This window comes from Rhipicephalus microplus, chromosome 4 (assembly GCF_043290135.1).
Source record: "Rhipicephalus microplus isolate Deutch F79 chromosome 4, USDA_Rmic, whole genome shotgun sequence".
Classification (NCBI taxonomy): Eukaryota; Metazoa; Arthropoda; class Arachnida; order Ixodida; family Ixodidae; genus Rhipicephalus; species Rhipicephalus microplus.
The window spans coordinates 27,664,739-27,685,279 of record NC_134703.1 but is presented as its reverse complement, the minus strand read 5'-3'; the positions used below and the strand labels follow the sequence as shown (position 1 = coordinate 27,685,279).

Here is a 20,541-nt window from a genome sequence, read left to right as displayed (position 1 = left end):
CGCGCTCTCGGACGGAATTCGTGAAGCCGCCCCTTCCCCGGATCTTCCATTATCGGACGGAATCTGTGCTGTTGCCCCTTCACCAGACCTGCCAGAAACAGCTTGCTGGGACCTGATCAACATCGTCGAGCGCCACCTGCAGCACCACCAGTGCGCAGCTGCGACATCAACGTCATCTCGTCCGGATAGGATAAGACCCAGCATCGAGCACTATCACTGCAGTGGGCACGGAAGCGCGATGGAAAGAACAGCCAAAGGCTTACGCACCTGTCTTTTCGTCTTGCAGTACGTCGCTGTTTTCGCGGCCGGCGTACCAGTGGCTGGTCTACGGGAAAGCTTCGCGCTCTCGGACGGAATTCGTGAAGCCGCCCCTTCCCCGGATCTTCCATTATCGGACGGAATCTGTGCTGTTGCCCCTTCACCAGACCTGCCAGAAACAGCTTGCTGGGACCTGATCAACATCGTCGAGCGCCACCTGCAGCACCACCAGTGCGCAGCTGCGACATCAACGTCATCTCGTCCGGATAGGATAAGACCCAGCATCGAGCACTATCACTGCAGTGGGCACGGAAGCGCGATGGAAAGAACAGCCAAAGGCTTACGCACCTGTCTTTTCGTCTTGCAGGTTAGTTACCTTTCTAAACTGCCTTGTCGTAGCTTCCGATCTGATGAACCCTTTATTGTTGTGCTTCCGTGCCCACAAGCCGTTCTCTTGCCTTTTTGTTCTTTGCTACTACTTCTTTGTGGGGATGTAGAAAGCAACCCAGGTCCTGACAACTTAGCAGAACTAGTGAAAACGATGAAGGATTTGAACGAACGTACAAAAAGAATGGAATCAGCGCAAACAACAATATTGGACACCGTATCTGTGTTAAAAGAACAACAACAGTCAGTTTCAGAATCAATGAACGAAATAAAAGACAGACTGGCGAAAGTTGAAAACCAAACCTCCGTTTTCGAGCACTGGCAGCATGAAATGAAAGAACTACGCACCACTATTGAGCGCCTTGAAAAAGACACTAGTAATATGCATTCGCGTCTTGATGACGCAGAGGATCGATCGCGGAGAAACAATCTTGTCTTTTATGGAATTCCAGATGCCGCAGATGAAACTTCTTCGGAATCGGAAAAAAAGATCATCAACCTCCTGACTAATACTATCCAAATTGATGTCACAAGTTCTGATATATGCCGCGCTCACAGAATAGGACGCTATGATTCAGCGAAAGCTCGACCACTTATAACGAAATTTGAAACATTTAAAACGAGAGAGCTGGTTTCTTCAAAACGAGGCTTGCTAAAGAGCACTGACATAGCAATGAGCGAAGATTTTTGTCAAACAACGCGCAACATAAGAAAAAAACTAATAGAATACGGTAAATCAAAGACCACGTCCTTCAAACTTCGGTATAAAACGCTGACATTCGATGGCAAATCTTACGGATACGACGAAGCGAAGAACTGCATTTTCGAAATACACAGAAAAAAGCCCACACACGAGCATGAACGTAGCAGAACTCTTCGCTCAGGTCGTAGGTTACCGCCGAGTTAGGGACATCTGAGGGGAGGAGCCATAAACGAGTGCAAGTGTTCAGTCCTTTTTACCAACATTCGTAGTTATTTTCCCAAGAAAGATGAATTCTGTGGTATTATTGATGACTGTAACGCCGACATTATTGCACTGACAGAAACCTGGCTAAGTAGCAAAATAACAAACCCCGAACTCTTTGAGTGTGCAAACCGTTATACTGTTTACCGAAGTGACAGAACTGGTAGGATTGGTGGTGGCGTCTTGCTCGCTGTTAAAGAATCCATAAATTGTTCTCTTGTGCCAATCAACTCGAATTTAGAGCTTATTTGGTGTTGCCTAACAATTAGTTTTAAGAAAATATTATTAGGTGTCTGCTACAGATCCCCATCAAGTGACTCATCTTTTTGTGATGACATTCACGACAGTTTAAATGCGGTTACCATGCGTTTCCCGGGAGTTGAAATTATACTCTTGGGTGATTTTAATTTTCCTGACATCATCTGGTCTCATTCGATCCCTTTTTCTAACCCCTCAACGGCTGAAGCCAATCGGTTCGTTTCAGTTTGCTCTGACTTCGGCTTATCCCAGATAGTCAAACTTCCAACACGTGTAACAAAAAACAAATCATCACTCCTTGATCTGATTCTAACGACATCAACTGATAAAGTTTCTACAGTAACGCACATGCCAGGGCTGAGCGATCACGACATCTTGCTCTTCACGATTACAACACCTCATCAAAAGATAAAGCGACAGCGGAAAAAGATTCGAAATTATAAAAAAGCTAATTATGAGGCCATCAACAATGAACTGTGCCTGTTTCTGGCCACTTTTTTACCTAGTTATCTAGAACGCTCCGTCGAAACTAACTGGTCCATTTTAAAAAATAAAATCGGTGAGCTAATAACCAAATATGTCCCCCTTCGGACTGTTTACGCTAACAATAAATCACCATGGTATAGTACATATTTGAATCGATTATCCAATAAGAAAAAACGTTTATTCCGCACAGCTAAACTTCACTCAACACCGTCTCATTGGCTAACATACAAAAACGCTGCAAGCTCATATATCATAGCACTAAAATCAGCCAAAGTCTCCTTCCTTAAATCCACGCTTCCAAACTTAATACAGGCTAACCCAAAACGCTTTTGGGAGATTATCCGGGGAAATGCTCATAAAAATGGTATATCACTGCTGACAAGTTCTGGGGGCCCTGTACCGGAGCATATGTGTTCTACTCTGCTCAATGAAACTTTCGCTTCGTCATTCTCATCACCTAACCTTCCCGGTCCGATGCCTGAGATCCATCCTACTCAATACCACTCTATGCATCCCATAATCTTCAACTCCACTGGTATCAAAAGCATCATTCAGAAACTAAAATCTAAAGCATCATGCGGGGTAGACGAAATCAATGCAATCTTTTTAAAAAACACTGCCGAATATTGCTCAATCATACTAGAACATATTTACTCGCAATCTTACAACTCGGGTACCTTACCGTTTGACTGGAAAACTGGCAGAGTCATCCCTATTTACAAATCAGGACCATCCCATGACCCACAAAATTATAGACCGATTTCTCTTACATCAGTGCCTTGCAAAGTTATGGAGCATATAATTTACACACATCTGGTTAATTTTCTCGAACACAACAACTTCTTCACGGCTTCGCAGCATGGATTTCGCAAAAACTTTTCCTGTGACACTCAGCTCATAGCCTTCACTCATTTTCTTCACTCTAATCTAGATGGCGGTTTTTTAACAGATTGTATATTTCTCGACTTCTCTAAAGCATTCGACAAAGTGAACCATGCACTGCTACTTCATAAACTAAGCGTTCTAAACATCGACACAGCTGTAATTAATTGGATTCGCGCCTTTCTAACATCACGTGTTCAGTTTGTAGCCGCTAACGACGTTAACTCCTCATTGATTCCTGTTGATTCTGGTGTCCCGCAAGGGTCTGTGCTTGGTCCCTTACTATTCCTAATCTATATTAATGATTTGCCTACTAATGTCTCTTCGAAAATATGCCTGTTTGCAGATGACTGCGTCTTGTATAGAAAGGTGACGGATGCCGCAGACATTTCACTAATTCAGGAAGATCTTAATAACATAACTAAATGGTGTCAATTATGGCGTATGGAATTAAACGTTAGAAAATGCAAAAGTATGAGGATTTCCCGTGCTGAAGTGACTTCCCCTACTTACACACTTAATAACATCCCACTAGAATGCGTAACATCGTACAAATACTTGGGTGTCCATATTACCAATAACCTTTCATGGAAAACTCATATTGATTACATAGCCACCAAGGCCACTAGCACATTAGGATATTTTCGCCGGAAGTTTCCTCAAGCGCCATCTTCATTAAAACTACTACTGTACACAACTTTCATTCGTCCGAAGCTTGAGTATGCATCGTCAGTATGGGACACCGGATATCAGAACCACATAAAATTACTAGAAAAAATACAAAATCGCTCAGTCCGTTTCATTTTAAACAATTACCAAAGAACTGCGAGTGTTACTAACATGAAAGACATTCTACACCTTCCATTGCTATCACATCGCCGAAAACTATCTCGACTCTATCTTTTCCATAAAATCTACTACCACAATTCATATTTACATTCTATGCTTCTTCAGCCACCGCCGTACATTTCATCCCGCATCGACCATCGCCAAAAGGTAAACATTCCACACAGCAACACCGTCGGCTTTTCACATTCATTTCTCCCCACAACGACCAGAGACTGGAACAATCTGCCTGCATCACTCACAAGCATAACCAACACCAATAATTTCAAAATCGCACTTCGAAGTTTCATTTCGAGTTAACATCGTTCAGTGTTTGTTTCATACCTTTAATTTTTTTTCTTTTTTTTTTTATGTTTCCCTTTTGTTGCTATGCTTCTCGTATTCTAGTTTTGCGAGTGGCTACTTTTTTTTTTTTTTTTCATTATATCTCTTTTGGCAGTGCATCCAATGATAAAATCTTGTAATTCTTCCAGGACAGTCCAGTGTTTTGATTGCTGTGTTATTCATTTTGGTTCATTGGCCTTTGTTCTTGTAACTGATATTTGTTTAAAGTGTCATCGTGATAATTCATTTCTGTATTTTTAAAACTATAACCAAGTTATTATTACGTGTTAACTTTCTTTGCCCCTCCCCTCTTCAATGTACGTTTGTACCCTGAGGGTATTTGAAATAAATAAATAAATAAATCACGCAAGCATCGTCCGTTGGTCCGACTGAGACATCTGGATCAACTGACGCGATGATGCCGATGCAGAGCACACGATGAAGAGCGGATGCATGCTGCAAATAATGAAATATCGCGGAAGCTAGTTGCGTCACTCACACACGAGATAACATAGTCTAAGTAAATTAGTTTCACCGTGACACAGTGAAAGATAACGTTTCGCAGAAGTCTTAGTATCGCCGTCCTTGGTAGCGAGCGAAACATGAGCGTTGTCTGCGCGGAAAAATTAGTAATACATGTAAATAAATAAATAATATAAATGTGGCTCGAATGGGGTTTAAACCAAGGTCTTCCGCGTGACGAGCAATTTTTCTATAACAGATAGACGCCATTATTTTAAAACTGCTTCCAAAAGAAAAAAAAAACCTTGTACGATATACTATGTATCGCGAGGTGCCACTTAGCCTAGTAGTGTGGCGTAGTAGACCCATAGAATCGCGCCAGGTGTCAAGAAATGTGAACTGCACAGGTGAGGGGCTCGAAAGCCCATTCATCGCAAAGCTCTGAGACCCATTTTTTCATCATCAGCAACCAAAGCATCAAAAAAGTGAGGAGCTGCGTAGGTTTGCGTGTTGCCTTACGGACGCACTTCTATTTGTAAAAGAAAAAAATTGTGGCACAGTGGGTGCTTCACCACTACCATTGCATTTATCATTCAAGGACAGTTTTGAGCGGTCATTGTTATCTAACAAACGTTCGTCGCCTTTCGACATTGTTGAGGTGGGCACAGTGAAAAAGAGCGAAGGCACTGACTGGGAAGGCGATGCACATTGTGCCATATAAGGCGATGGCACTTTACACTTAAGGTGACGCCCGAGCGTTCTCAAACTTTTATTGCGCTATTTTCACGATAACAAGTGAACAGGCTATATATTTCACACATTCACGTTTTTCTACTCGGAATAATCGCAGGAGTTGTTTTGTAATAAAGAAAATGAAATGATGTTCGACCCATCCTGCATTCAACAATGTTGCGATGTTGTTAGCTGACGGATGGACACGAAATCACAGCAGTTTTAAAGCGCTACGCAACGGGAAGTCTCCGGGGTGTTCATTCGGAAAGCTCCCCGAGGCCCTGGGCTCGGAGGAACATTTGCAGCTGCTGTGTCAGTTGTAACGTGATCATTGCGGGTGGTGACAAGCTCTGGGCTGGGCAGAGCCTACGCGTCAGGACGTCGCTTTAAGCACCTTGGTATTTCGACGGTGCCTAACCTGAACTGTGTGCGCAGTTTGTGTGTTATGTGCAATGCGTATCTCCTCCTTTTCTCTCTTTCTTTTCTCCCTCATTCTCCTCTCTCCTGTGTAGGGTAGCAAAGAGGACTCAGTCTAGTTAACCTACTTACCTTTCTGATATTTTTTCTTCTCTCCAACCACTGTTTACGAAGATGGACTAGGTCTGTAGCGCACAGAAAGGACAACACACGCCAACACCGAGCTCACGTTATTTCCCGTTTTCCCGTGAGTTGACGTCATCGCATCGTGACGCTCACGGGCACCATCTCACCTGTGACCCAATGGTGGGACCGGTGCCTCGTCCGCGGCGCTGCGGGCGAGGCCCGTCCGGCGTCAGCCGTCGAAGCGCATTGTAGCAGCAACAGCAGGAGCGGGGGGAGTAGCCACTGCACCAGAGACCATCGCCGTCGCCTTCGCCAGGGGGCGCTGGTGCGCCACGTAGAAGAAAGGGCGTGGCCTCTGGCCATCCCCGATGATGGACATGGGGCGCTTCCGCCGTCTCTCTCGGTGCTCAAGTACACTGCAAGAAGTAAATGGTACGCAACTGACGTCATTGGACCGATAGTGTATCGAGGGAGCATCGTAGTCATAACTGCAAACATTTGCGATCACAAGACAACAGCAGTAAACACTGTCAACACTCCAGCCAACAGCATCCAACACAAGCGTACACTTTCACAAACAGTATAGAAACACTAGTGGACATTGGCCAACATACAACCGACATTGGCCAACATACAACCGACATTGGCCCACACGTGGTAGTATGAGATAAAATACCGGAAGTTGAATTCCTACAGGAAGTTGTCGTTGCGCTCACACCAGGTTTGCTATACACTCTTAAAAAAGTTAGTAAAAAGGTAGCAACTGCAGGCAAATAGGTAGTAACTGCAGTGGTTACTATTTTTCTCCGACCGTTACTACCCTTTTGCTACCTGTTTACTACCTACGTTAGTAAACAGTTACTACCTGCAACCGTTACTAACTTTCTGCGACCTCTTTACTACCTACGTTAGTAAACAGTAACTGAAATGAAATAGGTAGTAACTGCAGCCGTTGCTACCTTTCTTGCCCCGTTACTACCTCTTTGCTACCCGGCTTTTGACTATCTATTCCAATATAGTGTGTGAATGCGATTCTGATAATTAATGAGAGGAATCATCTCGACGTATAATCATTACACAGGAAAATGACGCAAAAGGTATTCATAGATAAAAAATACATTTTGTTTTAAATTACGCAACTGAGATATGTAAACGTCATTTTGATATTGTCGCAACGAAGAAGTACAAGTTAACGAACCATAAGCAAGTGCTACACGTATCGTAATAGACAATCACAACACCTTAGTAAATTACAGCACATATTATCGAGACCGGCAGATCAAAATAACCAGACGGTCACAATTAGCCTCGAGGACAGTCACAGTTAATCCACTGCGGGGTGTCTCCAAATAATATAATTGTTTCGGCACGCCAAACCCCTAAAACGATTATTACCTTTTGAACGCAGTTATATTAGCCGTGTGAAGCATTCAAATGCACTGAGAATGAGTTCGGTACATTGCTCCGGCCACTGTACTTATTGCCTTTTTGTGGCCATTTTATAATAAATAACTATGATATATAATTTGTATAAGCATGTCTGATTAAAAGTCTTGTGCTACGTCACCAAACACACGTAACCAGGTAGTATACCATAGTGCTATAGGTTTATATTTGTAAAAATTCCTCCTGAAACGCAAGTGCTCCCCTGTGCCAGACATGCCCCTGCAAAGTAGGGGCTATATATACCCCACGCTTACTTCTTACTACATGTAAACGTAAAAAATAGTGAGCTTCTCTCGCTCTCCGGCATGCCGAGGCTGGTCACAGTGCAGCAGGGCCACGAAGATTTAACAATGTGGGATCCCGGATTGAATCTGCACGTGTTTCAATGAAGTTTATCGCCCAGCCGTTCTGAGCATTCCAAACAGATATGACTCCTGACGTGTGGCCACTCACAATTACATCCCCTGATGTCTTGAGGCACGTCACTTGTTCTTTGAAAAGTCTCAGGTTGCTAATGTGATAAGAAAGCTTTGAAACAACCCTTGTGCTGTACCAACACTTACATACACTGAACCAGTCAACTTGCACAGGTCGAGGTTCATCCTTTGGACATGAATCATCGAGCAGTTCATACGGGACGTCATGGTGGATTTCTGACTTGCATATCATTCTCCAAGTGGCATGGCCGTGTTGCAGTATTGTCTCCACCAGAGCCAGCCACCGCTTGCACACCCGCTTGCACCTGATGAGACTTGCTCCATCCACTAATGCCAAGATGGGTAGCAGAACCTCGTTTGGCACTACATCCATGGTTGCTTGTACTGTCATCACGTTTCGGCGTGATCGCTTGCTGGCGTGCGAAATAACCTAGAAGAGTCTACAAGCGAAAATTAAAAGTTGAGCTCGTTTGCGCCTAAGTTGAGCAAGTGTTCAAATCATCAGCATCGCCGCGCCGGAGAGCGACCGAGCGTAAAAACAGTGAACTTCTTTGGTCTATGCATTCTTCGCATTCACGGCACACCCCGCTTCTTAAGTGAATTTGTCTAGTTGTAAGACATTGATTAGCCAACATTGACAGTGGAGAAATAATATGCTAAAATGCATGACCTGCATAGTATCGGTTACTACTTTTTTCTTTAAACCTTTAAAAGTTACTACCAATGGGTGGTAATGGCTTGGGTAGTAACAGTTACTAACTGCTGGTAGTAACAGCAGAGGTAGTAACTGTAACCATTCTCGCCGTTACTAATTGCGCTTACTACCAGGGTTGTAACATATGTGACAAACCATTACTACCTCAAAGTTAGCAAGTACTACCACCTTTTTTTAAGAGTGTACTGTGGATGCTGTAGAATTCCAGCATGCAGTCAAAATCGCCATCTTCACAACAGTGGCTGGTCCAAAGGGCTGCTAAGGGTGCTGTAGTTGGTTTAAATGTCCCCATTATAGAATTTGACAATAAGGCGGCATTTCACAGTGGCCAAAATAACACTCCATTAAAACAAAGTAGACGCAAGCGTCGTTAAAACAAAGTAGTTTTTAACTATTCATTCGAGAAAAGAGTTGACATCGAAAACATCACCAGCTGTAACGCAACGTTAATTGATTGCTTATACGGTAGCATGATTTGGAGGCGCAGTCAGTGTCATAGCCGAGCACAAGAGGCGGTGTGCGTTCGCAGATTAGTTACGATGCAAATTACTCATGAAAGATGATGTCATTAAGTGGAGAAAGTGAAAATTAGGGAAAGAGGCTGACCCAAAAGCCCAATGAGTTTGTTATTGAAAGTGTTTATCACACTTAAATTTGGTTTGAATTCGCTACCTTCGCCACGACTGGTTGCCGTGTAGAAAAAGTGACCCAAACAAACAAAAATATATATTTTTATTGCACTCTGAGATTGGCGCAAACTTAGCAGCGCTAGGGACAAAACTCTGCTATAGTGAAAGACAGATGATCAACTAATAACAACTTATTTTTGCTGGGAGCAGGTGGCAGCTAAATGAGGGGCCAGGCATCAGCAAAGTTGTCAGCATAAATTTCCACTCTCAAATGATAACTCTTGGACTGGAGATATTATCTTGTCGGATGGCGGCTGAAGCGTTACACGTTTTCGCACTTGATGTGCCGAAAACTTCCCCTATTGAAGGGTCACTTTTATGAAGACTATGAAAGTCATCCAGGAAGTAGAAAACTTGGCAACACTGGCCAGCGGATGGTTAGCCATGAGGCTTCTGTCAAATCTTACTAACAAGAGGCTGATAAAAATGGTGGCCGTGTACTGTAAACTACGTGCATGCCACACTGCTGAATGAAAATGGAACCGTTAAAGCTTGGTTCTGTGCAAGAAAATGAAATTGGCCACGTATCTGCAGGTTAATCTGCAAATGTCATCGAAAGACGATAGTCTTGCGTATGGAGAGATTGAACAAAACATTTATTTGATGTTCTGCGCAAGAAATCGGTAAATGGTACTCTGGAGGCGCTGCATTAGAGGGCCTCGAGCGTGCAGCGGAGGCGAACGAGCGCATCAAGTCACGTCACACGTGAGACACGAGCGCTATCTGGCAGTTTTCTTGGAAAACGAAGCGCGCGGCTCTGAGACGAGCGTGCGCACCCGTCTCAAAGACGATAAGATGTAGAACGCATGGCGACGGGTAGGTGCGACCACTGCGTCGTCTTAGCAAAGCGTTGGAAACAACTCGCCTTTTCGTGCAAGCGTTGCATGGTCAGCGCAGCGTGATAAACGCTACGGTTCTTAGAATTACTTATGTATGCCTTGTCTAGTAAAAGACGCACATACAGAATATATACGTGTTGTTATGCTGCCTCATATATGCGCAATAATTGCTTTTTAATTGACAGTCGCACAAGTATGAACGCTGAATCTTGAGCAACATTGCTGGGCGCCACGGATGGGGTCGGCCGTTTGGGGTATTGGCAGGTGGCGTTCAGAGTACCCGGTACCATTAAGCGTAGACAAAAAGACGAATGGACAGACAGACAGACAGACAGACAGACAGACAGACAGACAGACAGACAGACAGACAGACAGACAGACAGACAGACAGACAGACAGACAGACAGACAGACAGACAGACAGACGAAAATTTTTGCTTCGAAGGTCCCCAAGAAAGACTATCGTCGTTGAAAAAACAAGTATTTACGTCAATCAAAACGGCACCTACTTGTTTCCTTTAGTCTGTCTGAAGGTGACCCGCCGCGGTGGTCCAGTTTGTTATTGCACTCGACTGCTAATTCGAAGGACAAGTGGTTACAAATGCTTGCCTCGGAAAGCAACATTTTCGATGGAGGCGAAAATGTTCGACGTGCGTGTACTTAAATTACGTTATTGATTGATACGTTATTGATGACGTTATTGATTGATATGTGGAGTTTAACGCCCTAAGACCACCATATGATTATGAGAGACGCCGTAGTGAAGGGCTCCAGAAAGTTTGACGACGTGTAGTTCTTTAACGTGCACCCAAATCTGAGCACACGGGCCTACAGCATATCGCCTCCACCGAAAATGCAACCGCCGCAGCCGGGATTTGATCCCGTGACCTGCGAGTCAGCAGCCGAGTACCTTAGCCACCAGACCATCACGGCGGGGCATTAGTCGCACGCTAAAGAACCTCAGGGGGTCAAAATTTCTAAAGCCTTTCACGGCGTCTTTCAATCATATGGTGGTTTTGGGACGTTACATCCTGATAATAATAATGACTCAGTCTGAATGTATTACGAAAAGGAAAACGCTGTTCGGACTCATGAGTGCGCGTGCATCTTCGTTTGGGAGGACATGTGCAGATGACTATGTAAGTAGCGATGCACCCATGTCAAGCACCAGGTTCCAGGACGATGGCTCTGAATCGGTTGCCTTGCTTTCGAAGCACGCATGCTCACCTAACAGTGTTGGGCCCAGTAACTTACAGCCCAGCACTACGAAGCATGCGGGGTGCACGTTAAAGAACCCCAGGTGGTCGAAATTTCCGGAGCCCTCCACAACGGCGTCTCTCATAATCAAATGGTGGTTTTGGGACGTTAAACCCCACAAATCAATCAATCAACTACGAAGCATGCGGTTGTAAGCTAAAGCTTGATCATTGCACCATTTTGGAAACATGCAGAGAGTAAAGGAAACATGAGATAAGTGAAGCTTCTACACACAACCTGCCCTTGGTTTTTCGCATGGTGCAAGAATACTTTAGGTGAGCGTACGCCGCTGAATGACCGTTTGGCGGGGAGGGACCAATTATGTTCTCATTTGTGGCATGCCGATAGATGGCTGGCCGGACTGAGGACCATGGCGGGCTGCTGGCGAATTTCGCAAAGCACATCTGGCACGTGGGTGACGGTTTCCAAATCTGAGAAAACTGGACTATAGCGCGACATAAACTACGTGACACGCATAAAGCGGCGCCGCTAAAGAGAGGGTGATAAGAGAGGAGGTATGGCACGGCGAGGTTGTTGTGGTGACGATAAATGAGTGCCACTACTTTCTTACGTCACGTGGATTTTCTACACCGAAGTAAGGGGAAAGGGGGGAATCCGGGACAAAGTGTGTAGCGCCATCTGTCGGGCTTATCGCGAAGCAGAACATTATCAGGCAGCGGATAGTCGCGGCGTTCGCTAACTTAAGGTATTCTTGCACCGTGGTTTTTCGTCACAGCTCTGTATGCAGTTACTTGATAAAAAGTGATACCCCGTTTTGCCGACACATGCGACTTGACGACTTCGGTTGTTCATTTGCATCGGTATTGTTTCTTTTTTTTATTATGCAGGGCGAAGCTTCGATCACAGGTGTCTCAAACACGTGGCCCGCGGAAACTCTGCTAGCAGCCCACCACGCATGTGACGGTCTTCATCTCATATTTTTTTTTCAGCAAGTTTGTTCGTAAGTTACACGGACGTGATTGGCCTCCATCCTTATTTTCTAGAGGCATCCCATGCGGTCACCATGCTGTAAAACATACACAACTATGAAACATAATATGATTGATATGTGGGGTTTAACGTCCCAAAACCACTATATGATTATGAGAGACGCCGTAGTGGAGGGCTCCGGAAGTTTAGACCACCTGGGGTTCTTTAACGTGCAACCAAATCTGAGCACACGGGCCTACAACATTTCCGCCCCCATCGGAAATGCAGCCGCCGCACAACTATGAAACAAAAAGCTATAAATGGCTTTCCAATTGCAATAATTAAGGCGACCAGTATCGCATCAAATCCTGTTCACTAGTGGACCACTTATGACATATGGGAAATGCCCGCTTTCAAATGGCAAATTTAGCTGACATTTTGTTTAGATTCCGCCTATCTCTCCGCCCCTCGCTGCGAACTTCTCCACTGCTCCGGTCCTTGCTGCACTATATACTACGGCTGCGTCCCGCTAGCTGAGGTGAGTTTGAGACGCGTCTTCTATCATATCTCACATATTTCTCAGCTGTAAACCAGTGGCTGTCAGATGAGCGCCGTGTCTGTTGGTCTATCACCATCCGCTGCCCTGCGTGTTCGCACGTTTATTTCAAGACATCTTCGATACGAAAGTGGTGTATGTTGAGATGGGCTCTTCACACCAATGAAAATAAATGTTTTTACCAGTCGAGGTAGATAAAAATATCAAAAACGTCTATGTTTCAACTTCTACTACACTAAACTGCAGTTAAAAACTGCAATCAGGCCCCCCCTACACTTTATTTACTTCGTTGTCCGTTTGCTTCATTAGTAGGTCTCCAACAAAAGCCGCCTAGTCACTTTCTAGGCTCATTATTGTCACTATTCACTAGGCAGAATACAGGCGTGCCTGTTTGCCTATATGTAACATACTTAAAATGGTGTATAAACCGGCCAAAAACTACGAAAACCAATACCTAAATATCTATAGCTTCCGGGTGGTGTGATTGCGGTGTTATCTTACACGCTATGCATCACATGTTTTCACTTGAAAAAACAAAACAAAAGATACAAAGACAGAGAGAGAGAGAGAGAGAAGTGATTTGGGACTGTGAACTGCACACGTTGGAGAAAACTTCGCAAAAAGCCTGGATTTCTTGTTGGTCGCATATACTCGATCGACTAGTCGGGATTACTCGTCCAACGCTATATAGCCCGGGGGCTCACGGTTTGCGCACCAGTATGCATATATTGGTGCCTATTATGCATACGCTGCTACTTCAGACCCGTGCTTTCGAGATCATTTCTGCGCAAGTGTTATCGTTCTCCATAATTTTCCTTCGGGCATGTTTAAAAGCACTATAGGCTGTTTCTACAGTGTGGTTTCTTCCTCGACTGCCTCGCTTCGCCGTCAGTGCTTCATCTCACGGCTTAGTTTCTCATTTCGTAGTGCATTTTTTTTTCAGGACTAAAACAGCACAAAGGAGTAAGGGAAAAGTGTTCGGTAAAGAGGAATCGAAAAGAAACAACGACGGAGCTGCTTTCCGCCTTGTATGCGTCCTCACTGAGTGGAGCTCATTTTTTCGTGCCTCGCAGTAACCGCAGCAAACGGTGCGACGCTGTTCTTACTTTTGTTTCGGAGACTACAGACTCTGAATCGGTGTTTGTAGCTCTTTGCTCGTCGCCGGTACAAATCGTTTCACCGACTTCGCAGTATAGGCTTAAAACAAGCACCCGCTAGAAGTTTTTAGATGCACGAAGGACGAGTCGCGAGATGTCTTTGCGAAGGAGGATTTCCGAATTCTTCCGCGTTTTGTACGATATTTCGCCAGCTTTTTTTTTTCTTGTGCGCGTGTGACCTCTGGTTTGTTTTCGTATTCGTTTTTTTTCACTCGTTTTGTCCTGTTCTGCGAAGTTTGTCGTCAAATACGCCGACTGAAACAAAACTGAAGCACAAAAGCAAGCAGTATAGTACAAAGAAACAAAGCCACAATTCAGCGGACAAGCCAAGTGCGATAGGTCGCTGGAAGCCAGCATGATTTTGATGCTTTGTAATGCCGTGACTTGGTATGATAATACCTGCATTTGTATGCGTCCTGTCTCTCTGCTTCTGACCCCATCCGCTGTCGAGTGCGCTCTCTGGTTCCACACTGACGACGAAGACGCTGCAGGGTGTGCGGGTTCCTTGCGCATTTAAATTGCCACCCCAAACTGATGTGGTGAGTTTGCCAGCAAGCACGCGACTTTAGCACGTGACTACGCTGAAAACCGAAATGAACGAAAACAGCGCGTAAAACAGGAAAAAAAAATGCTCTTCGATGTCGGCACGTTCCATGTGTGCAATCTCCGTCATGGCTGCCACGTTGTAACGCTGGCGTGAGGATGGAGTACGTTGTGGGCGTCAGCATGTACAGTGCTGCGAACGTGGCGGGCTCAATCGTGAAAGCGCCTCAGTTATGCTTCATTCTCGCTTGCGTTTTTACGAGCCCGGCTAGGTTTCGCCGTCCGTGGCATGTTCAATAAAAAAAGTATCTGTTCAACATCGCGACATCATTTGTTATCAGTAAGGCAAACTATAGCTAAGAGAGATTACACGACATTATGCACGACTGTACTTAAAGAAGTGAGATGAAAGAAACGGCAACGTTTTTTATCAGAGCCAACTTAAGCTTCTCATCGTATCCACGGTGGGAGGGGCAGAACTAAGACCATATTCTAGCAGATAAGTCGCATTGGGGCAGTTTATGTCATGCGAAGAAGTCACCAAGCAGCAAACTATACAGCTTTTCGTTTACTGGGAGTCGGGCGTTACAAAGTCGATCAACATCTTTGTTTACATTATGTTCTTGTGGAACATCGGTGGATTTAAGTGAATGCCCACTACATAGACACATGTGGTTTACGATTGCACATAACGCTGGCACTCATATTACATTTTATGAGTGAGTTTTATCCAAACGAACAGCCCGCTATCATGCGAGAATCTTCATATCATATGTAGCGGTCATTGGCGTATTCCCACACAGAGTGAGCAGCGCTTGACTATTGCTTGCTCCGTCATAGGAGCACGTATGTTTATTGCATTGCTATAAAATCAAATAGTCAACATTGGAACTACAACTTACGTCAAGCATACATGTGTTTTTCCGAAGCATTTTCAAGCACAGGAGTGGCTGTGCGGTAAAATATTCGACATCCACGCAGCATGTCTAGGTTTTGAGTCTAGCTCGAACCATGATCTTCATTCTTTGCGTCAATCAGGAGTTTTCGCGGACCAACAACGCCGTCAACGCCACCACAGAATCTTTTGTGACAACGCTTCCCGAACACTGTCGTGTTAACATTTCCAAAGCATATTGTGATAGTTCCTTAGTTGCAATAGTCTTCGAATCACGTGTGGCTCATACCCACGTTCTATGAGATGTAGTATGCGGGTATGCGCCCACATGACTGGTAGAAAGAATTTAATGACGTACGCGATATGCATGTTAGGCTATTCATGTAATGACCCACTAATCGTTTTCGTGATACACTAGTGCCCTCTCATGCCTATTTTGGTATATATGAAGTCAGTTGAAGATGACCCCGAGAACACAAACTCGTAGGCGGATAGATAGATAGATAGATAGATAGATAGATAGATAGATAGATAGATAGATAGATAGATAGATATATAGATAGATAGATAGATTGAAATTCCACAATCACAATTATATTAAAGACAGCTATTGAGCATAGCCGTCATCAAAAAAAGGCAGACTTGCCGTCATTGCCTGCAGCCTGCATGACGAGTGGTGTATCAAACGAAGGTCTGTGTTTGACGGAAATGCTACTTAAAAATGTCATTCGTGCTTTTTTGTGCATAGGTAATCTTTAGATTGTACATGAAGTTCAACACGAGTGTGCCGTTTCCAGACAAGACAAACCAAGTCAACATAAAATTAGAAGTGGTAGTGTGTTAGAAGTTCATCTAAAGTGTATGTAAGCCTAGGCGTAAACTGGTAATTGAAATATTTTTATTACGTATTAAAACATTCTCATATAAATGTAATGCCAAAATTGCGGCGGCTGCGTTTCCGATGGAGGCGGAAATGTTGTAGGCCCGTGTGCTCAGATTTGGGTGCACGTTAAAGAACCCCAGGTGGTCTAAATTTCCGGAGCCCTCCACTACGGCGTCTCTCATAATCATATGGTGGTTTTGGGACGTTAAACCCCACAAATCAACATGAACAACAAAGCGTTAAGGAATTTCAAATAACCACCTAAAACAGCCTAACTCATGCGTGTGCTATGAGATATATATCTCCGCTCATTCTTAAAAAAGTGAAATAAAAAAGAAGTACAGCCAGAACAGCTATTTTCTACGAAGAGAAATAACCAAAATTGGTGCAAGTGCCGAATTCTGTTTATTATAACTATTCATAGTGTTGCGTGGATTGCTGTTCAGTGATATGATGTTTGCGCAAGAACAATAACTAGTTTCGCTTATTCTTCTTCATTAAAGCAAAAGAAGAGTGATAAAACAAACGAATAAGCAACAAGTCAGCTTTGACACTGTCTTCACTCATAGCAACACGCTACGCCCAACCACGTTACCATTTACAATGCAAGCAGGACCCGAAAACCCGAGACTGGGCAAACACTGGTACTTTCATGCGCAAACTTCCTCTTGGCTAGCGTTGTTCGCCAAGCTTTATTGTTTACCCAGCCAGGAAATCAGTTTAGCTCGGCGCAAGGGAGCAATCACTGCTTCGGTATGCAGAAAGCCCAGCGATCAGCCACGAAATGACGAGCAAGGCAGCAGGAAGGGCATGAGGAAAAAAAGCTTGCGGGAAAGTATGCAAAAGTCGTTCCTGCTTTTTTATTACAGATGAAAAAAAAAACACAAAAAACCTTGGTTTATGTCTGGGCAAAGAGTTCACCAAGGCAAGCATGATAACCAATGTGATAGCAAGCTAAAGTAAACAGTATTCCAAGTCATGCAATAAAAAATTATTAAGAAGAAAAAGCAGGGTGCTCTGTCTCAGCCTATTACCCCCTCCCTTAAGCAGGAAATCAACCAGTTTCTCGCACTGCCACTCAACAAAACATGACTCAAAAGAGTCTAAGAACACGCTACTAGATTTGACAATCGAAGGGACAGAAAAAAAAAAGCCGGGAAAAGATATCACGTGATAGGGTGGCCGGGTTTTAGGAGAGCAAAAACTTCGAGTGTATTGGTGTCTCACTCCAATAATAGAAATCATTACACCTAAAGTAACAAAATCGAGGAAGGAAAACAGGACAAAAATGAAAGGCAGAGATGTTAATCGGTTCAGCATAACCGGTGCACTACCCTGCGCAGAGAACAATAATGGAGGAGTCTGCAAGAAGAGTAAATAAAGATTAAAAATAAGATCATGAGTGCGTATCAGCGCAAACGACCAGAGAAGACAGAAAAGAGAACAAGCACAATTCTTCATTCTTCTAAAGAAAAAGCGAAAGAGAAAGAGAGAAGAATCATATACGTGACGTCATGATCATGCAGTATAGCATGGTATACGGCATCAATATTAGTCTACAGTCACTTATGCAAGTCTGCTGTCCTTAAAATTTTGAAAAAAATGTCTTCGTTCACTTTGATTTTCGAAGTTTATTCAGGATGAGATTCGAGGACAGTCAGCAACTATGGTCTGTAGTCAAAAGGAGAGTAGGAAGCCGCGAAGCAGAGATATTTGATAGAGTACACGGCAATGTGCAAGTCGCAATGCTAAGATAAAATCATATGCAAAAAAAAAACAGAGCCATAGTTCTTATGCAGTTCTATAAGTCAACGCTAGCAGATATATTGCCTCCCCCCCCTTTTTTTTGTGGCGGGAAAAGCAAACAGCTGGCCATTTGCGGCGGCAGACTTCGACTGTTCGATATGTATCGTGTCGGCGTGCATATTATTCTACGTCTCCTCTCACGTGTGAAAATGTAGCCTGTGCACGTGATGAATTTTTAGCACCTACATATGTAAACAAATATGAATAGCAGAGAAGACTAAGTGGCCAAAAAGTTCAAACAGTTCTATGGACGAACAAAGAGAGAGAGAGAAAGAAAAAATGGGACATCCCCACAGGCATTTGTATACAGAGCCAAACGACAGATATAACTGACTGTGTGAATTGAAAGCCAGAAACATACGTAATCATGATCCAAATCATGCCCAAGTTTCTCCTTATCAAACATTGACGCATTTCGATTCAGTAACGAAGCGCAGGCAATAATTGATGCTTCGCAAAAAATAGGTTCAAATATTTCTTGAATCAGCACTTGGGTGAATGCATACATTTGTAAAGAATACTTTTTAAGAACAGCGTGACCCAATATATCTCAAGGCACTCGAAACACCGCGGTGGGGTAGCAGTCAGCTATGCCATACCGTTGGGGAGCATGCTGTTGTAGACACAATCCTGTAACTTCCAAGTAACCTAGAAAACTCATTCAGACATCCTCAAATAGACTAAATCACTCCACTGGCATTCTTCACCACTGCGCCTGCTTGAATGACCTCGATGAAGTTCAAACTCTCAAACAGTTTTTGTCATTGTGGAAAAGCATTGCAGAAGTTACAGAACAAGGGTTTACAATTGCTAAAGACGCTGTCATCACCTTTACAACGGTACGTATGCGTAGTAACGAAATAAGGACATCAAATGTAATCAGTGTTAAGATTCGGGCGTGAGCAGGTTAAAATTTTTTCTACGATCATGTAGCCAGTTTAAACTGTTATTACTGCCGGTGGACGAAGGAAAACCACTCACTCTCATTGTAACAGTAGGTGTTCAGGTCAGACGCTGTCGCGGTTTTGCCGGGGTTTCTCCTGCCATCTCCCTTTATCTCTAACACATCGATCTGCTGTGCACAAATGCACCTAGACCTGTTTACTGGGCAGGTGAAACCAAGCCAATCGCGCATAATTTCCACCTCAGACGACGGCCGTCGCAACTTCCCTTCGGAAACGTAGCGGTAGACTTCGGCAATGTTTACGCAGTGCCATGCCCTCACACCCGGAGAAAGGTGCCGCCAAGTGCTTGAGAGTCCGCATTGCAGCAGTCACGGCAAGCAAACGAGCGTGTGTGGCGTTAAGGCAACGGACACAGTAGATGTGGAATGAGAGCGCGATGTCTGAGTGAAGTATGCCTATAAGCGTCTTCGTAAACATCGCCCGTTCTTTGTGCAACCGTGCAGGTCTGAGCCATCAACACAGTAATGTATGGAAAGTTGCACGCCTGACCGCAGAGCGCTTTTTTTCCCCCACAAAACGTCTGCTGAGCGGCAGCTCGGCTTGAAAACGGTGGAGGTTGTTTTCAAAAAGATAAGATCGATAGAAGCGAGCACATTGACCTCTGTACGACAATGGTGGATGTCAGGTAACGCTTACTGCATTTGGGCCCTTTACAGATAAAGTCAACGCTTCTGTGTTATTAAGAGAGTCGCAAGAACGGTGGCTATGAAAGTAAGAACAGGTACTTGCGCTTGCTGCTCTATAGGTAAAGCACTCTTGTTTTCATCTTTGTGCAAGAGAGGCTCTGAAGGCGTGCCATCAAAACCCTGATGGGCTCCAGTTTTATCAAACAGCTGTTATCTTACCTGACGGTAATATTGGCACGTTTGAAAATAGATAGAAAGATAGATAGATGGATAGATAGATAGATAGATAGATAGATAGATAGATAGATAGATAGATAGATAGATAGATAGATAGATAGCAATTCATATTCCAAAACAGTGAGCTGTAATGATCAGTCAAGTATCTCAGGAGACACAACTGTGCTGTTTGAGGGCTTCACATAAGCGAATATTTTTATCACATCAAATGCAATTATTGTTTCATTATTGCGAAACAGACGCTGTAGTTATCTGAATTATTCACTTGAGTGCACAATTTGCTAGTGAAATGGAAACATTGCAAGGCTCTCATAAAACGAAGAGTCATGTTTTAGTATAATATTAGTGGAAGTGAAAAACAATTTAGCAGAACTAGAAAACATTTGTAGGATAATTACCATTTGGGCATGTTGTTAAAG

General features: G+C 43.9%; 1 protein-coding gene across 2 annotated transcripts in view; it reads right to left on the bottom strand.

The window, feature by feature from the left end:
- LOC119171578 (thrombospondin type-1 domain-containing protein 7B) overlaps positions 1–20,541 on the bottom strand; it is a 242,658-nt gene that overhangs the window by 201,066 nt on the left and 21,051 nt on the right. For both annotated transcript variants that reach the window (XM_075892387.1, XM_075892386.1), the window contains exon 2: positions 6,310–6,558. In XM_075892387.1, the coding sequence (XP_075748502.1) occupies positions 6,310–6,558 (249 nt within the window). The remainder of the gene's footprint in view (positions 1–6,309; positions 6,559–20,541) is intronic.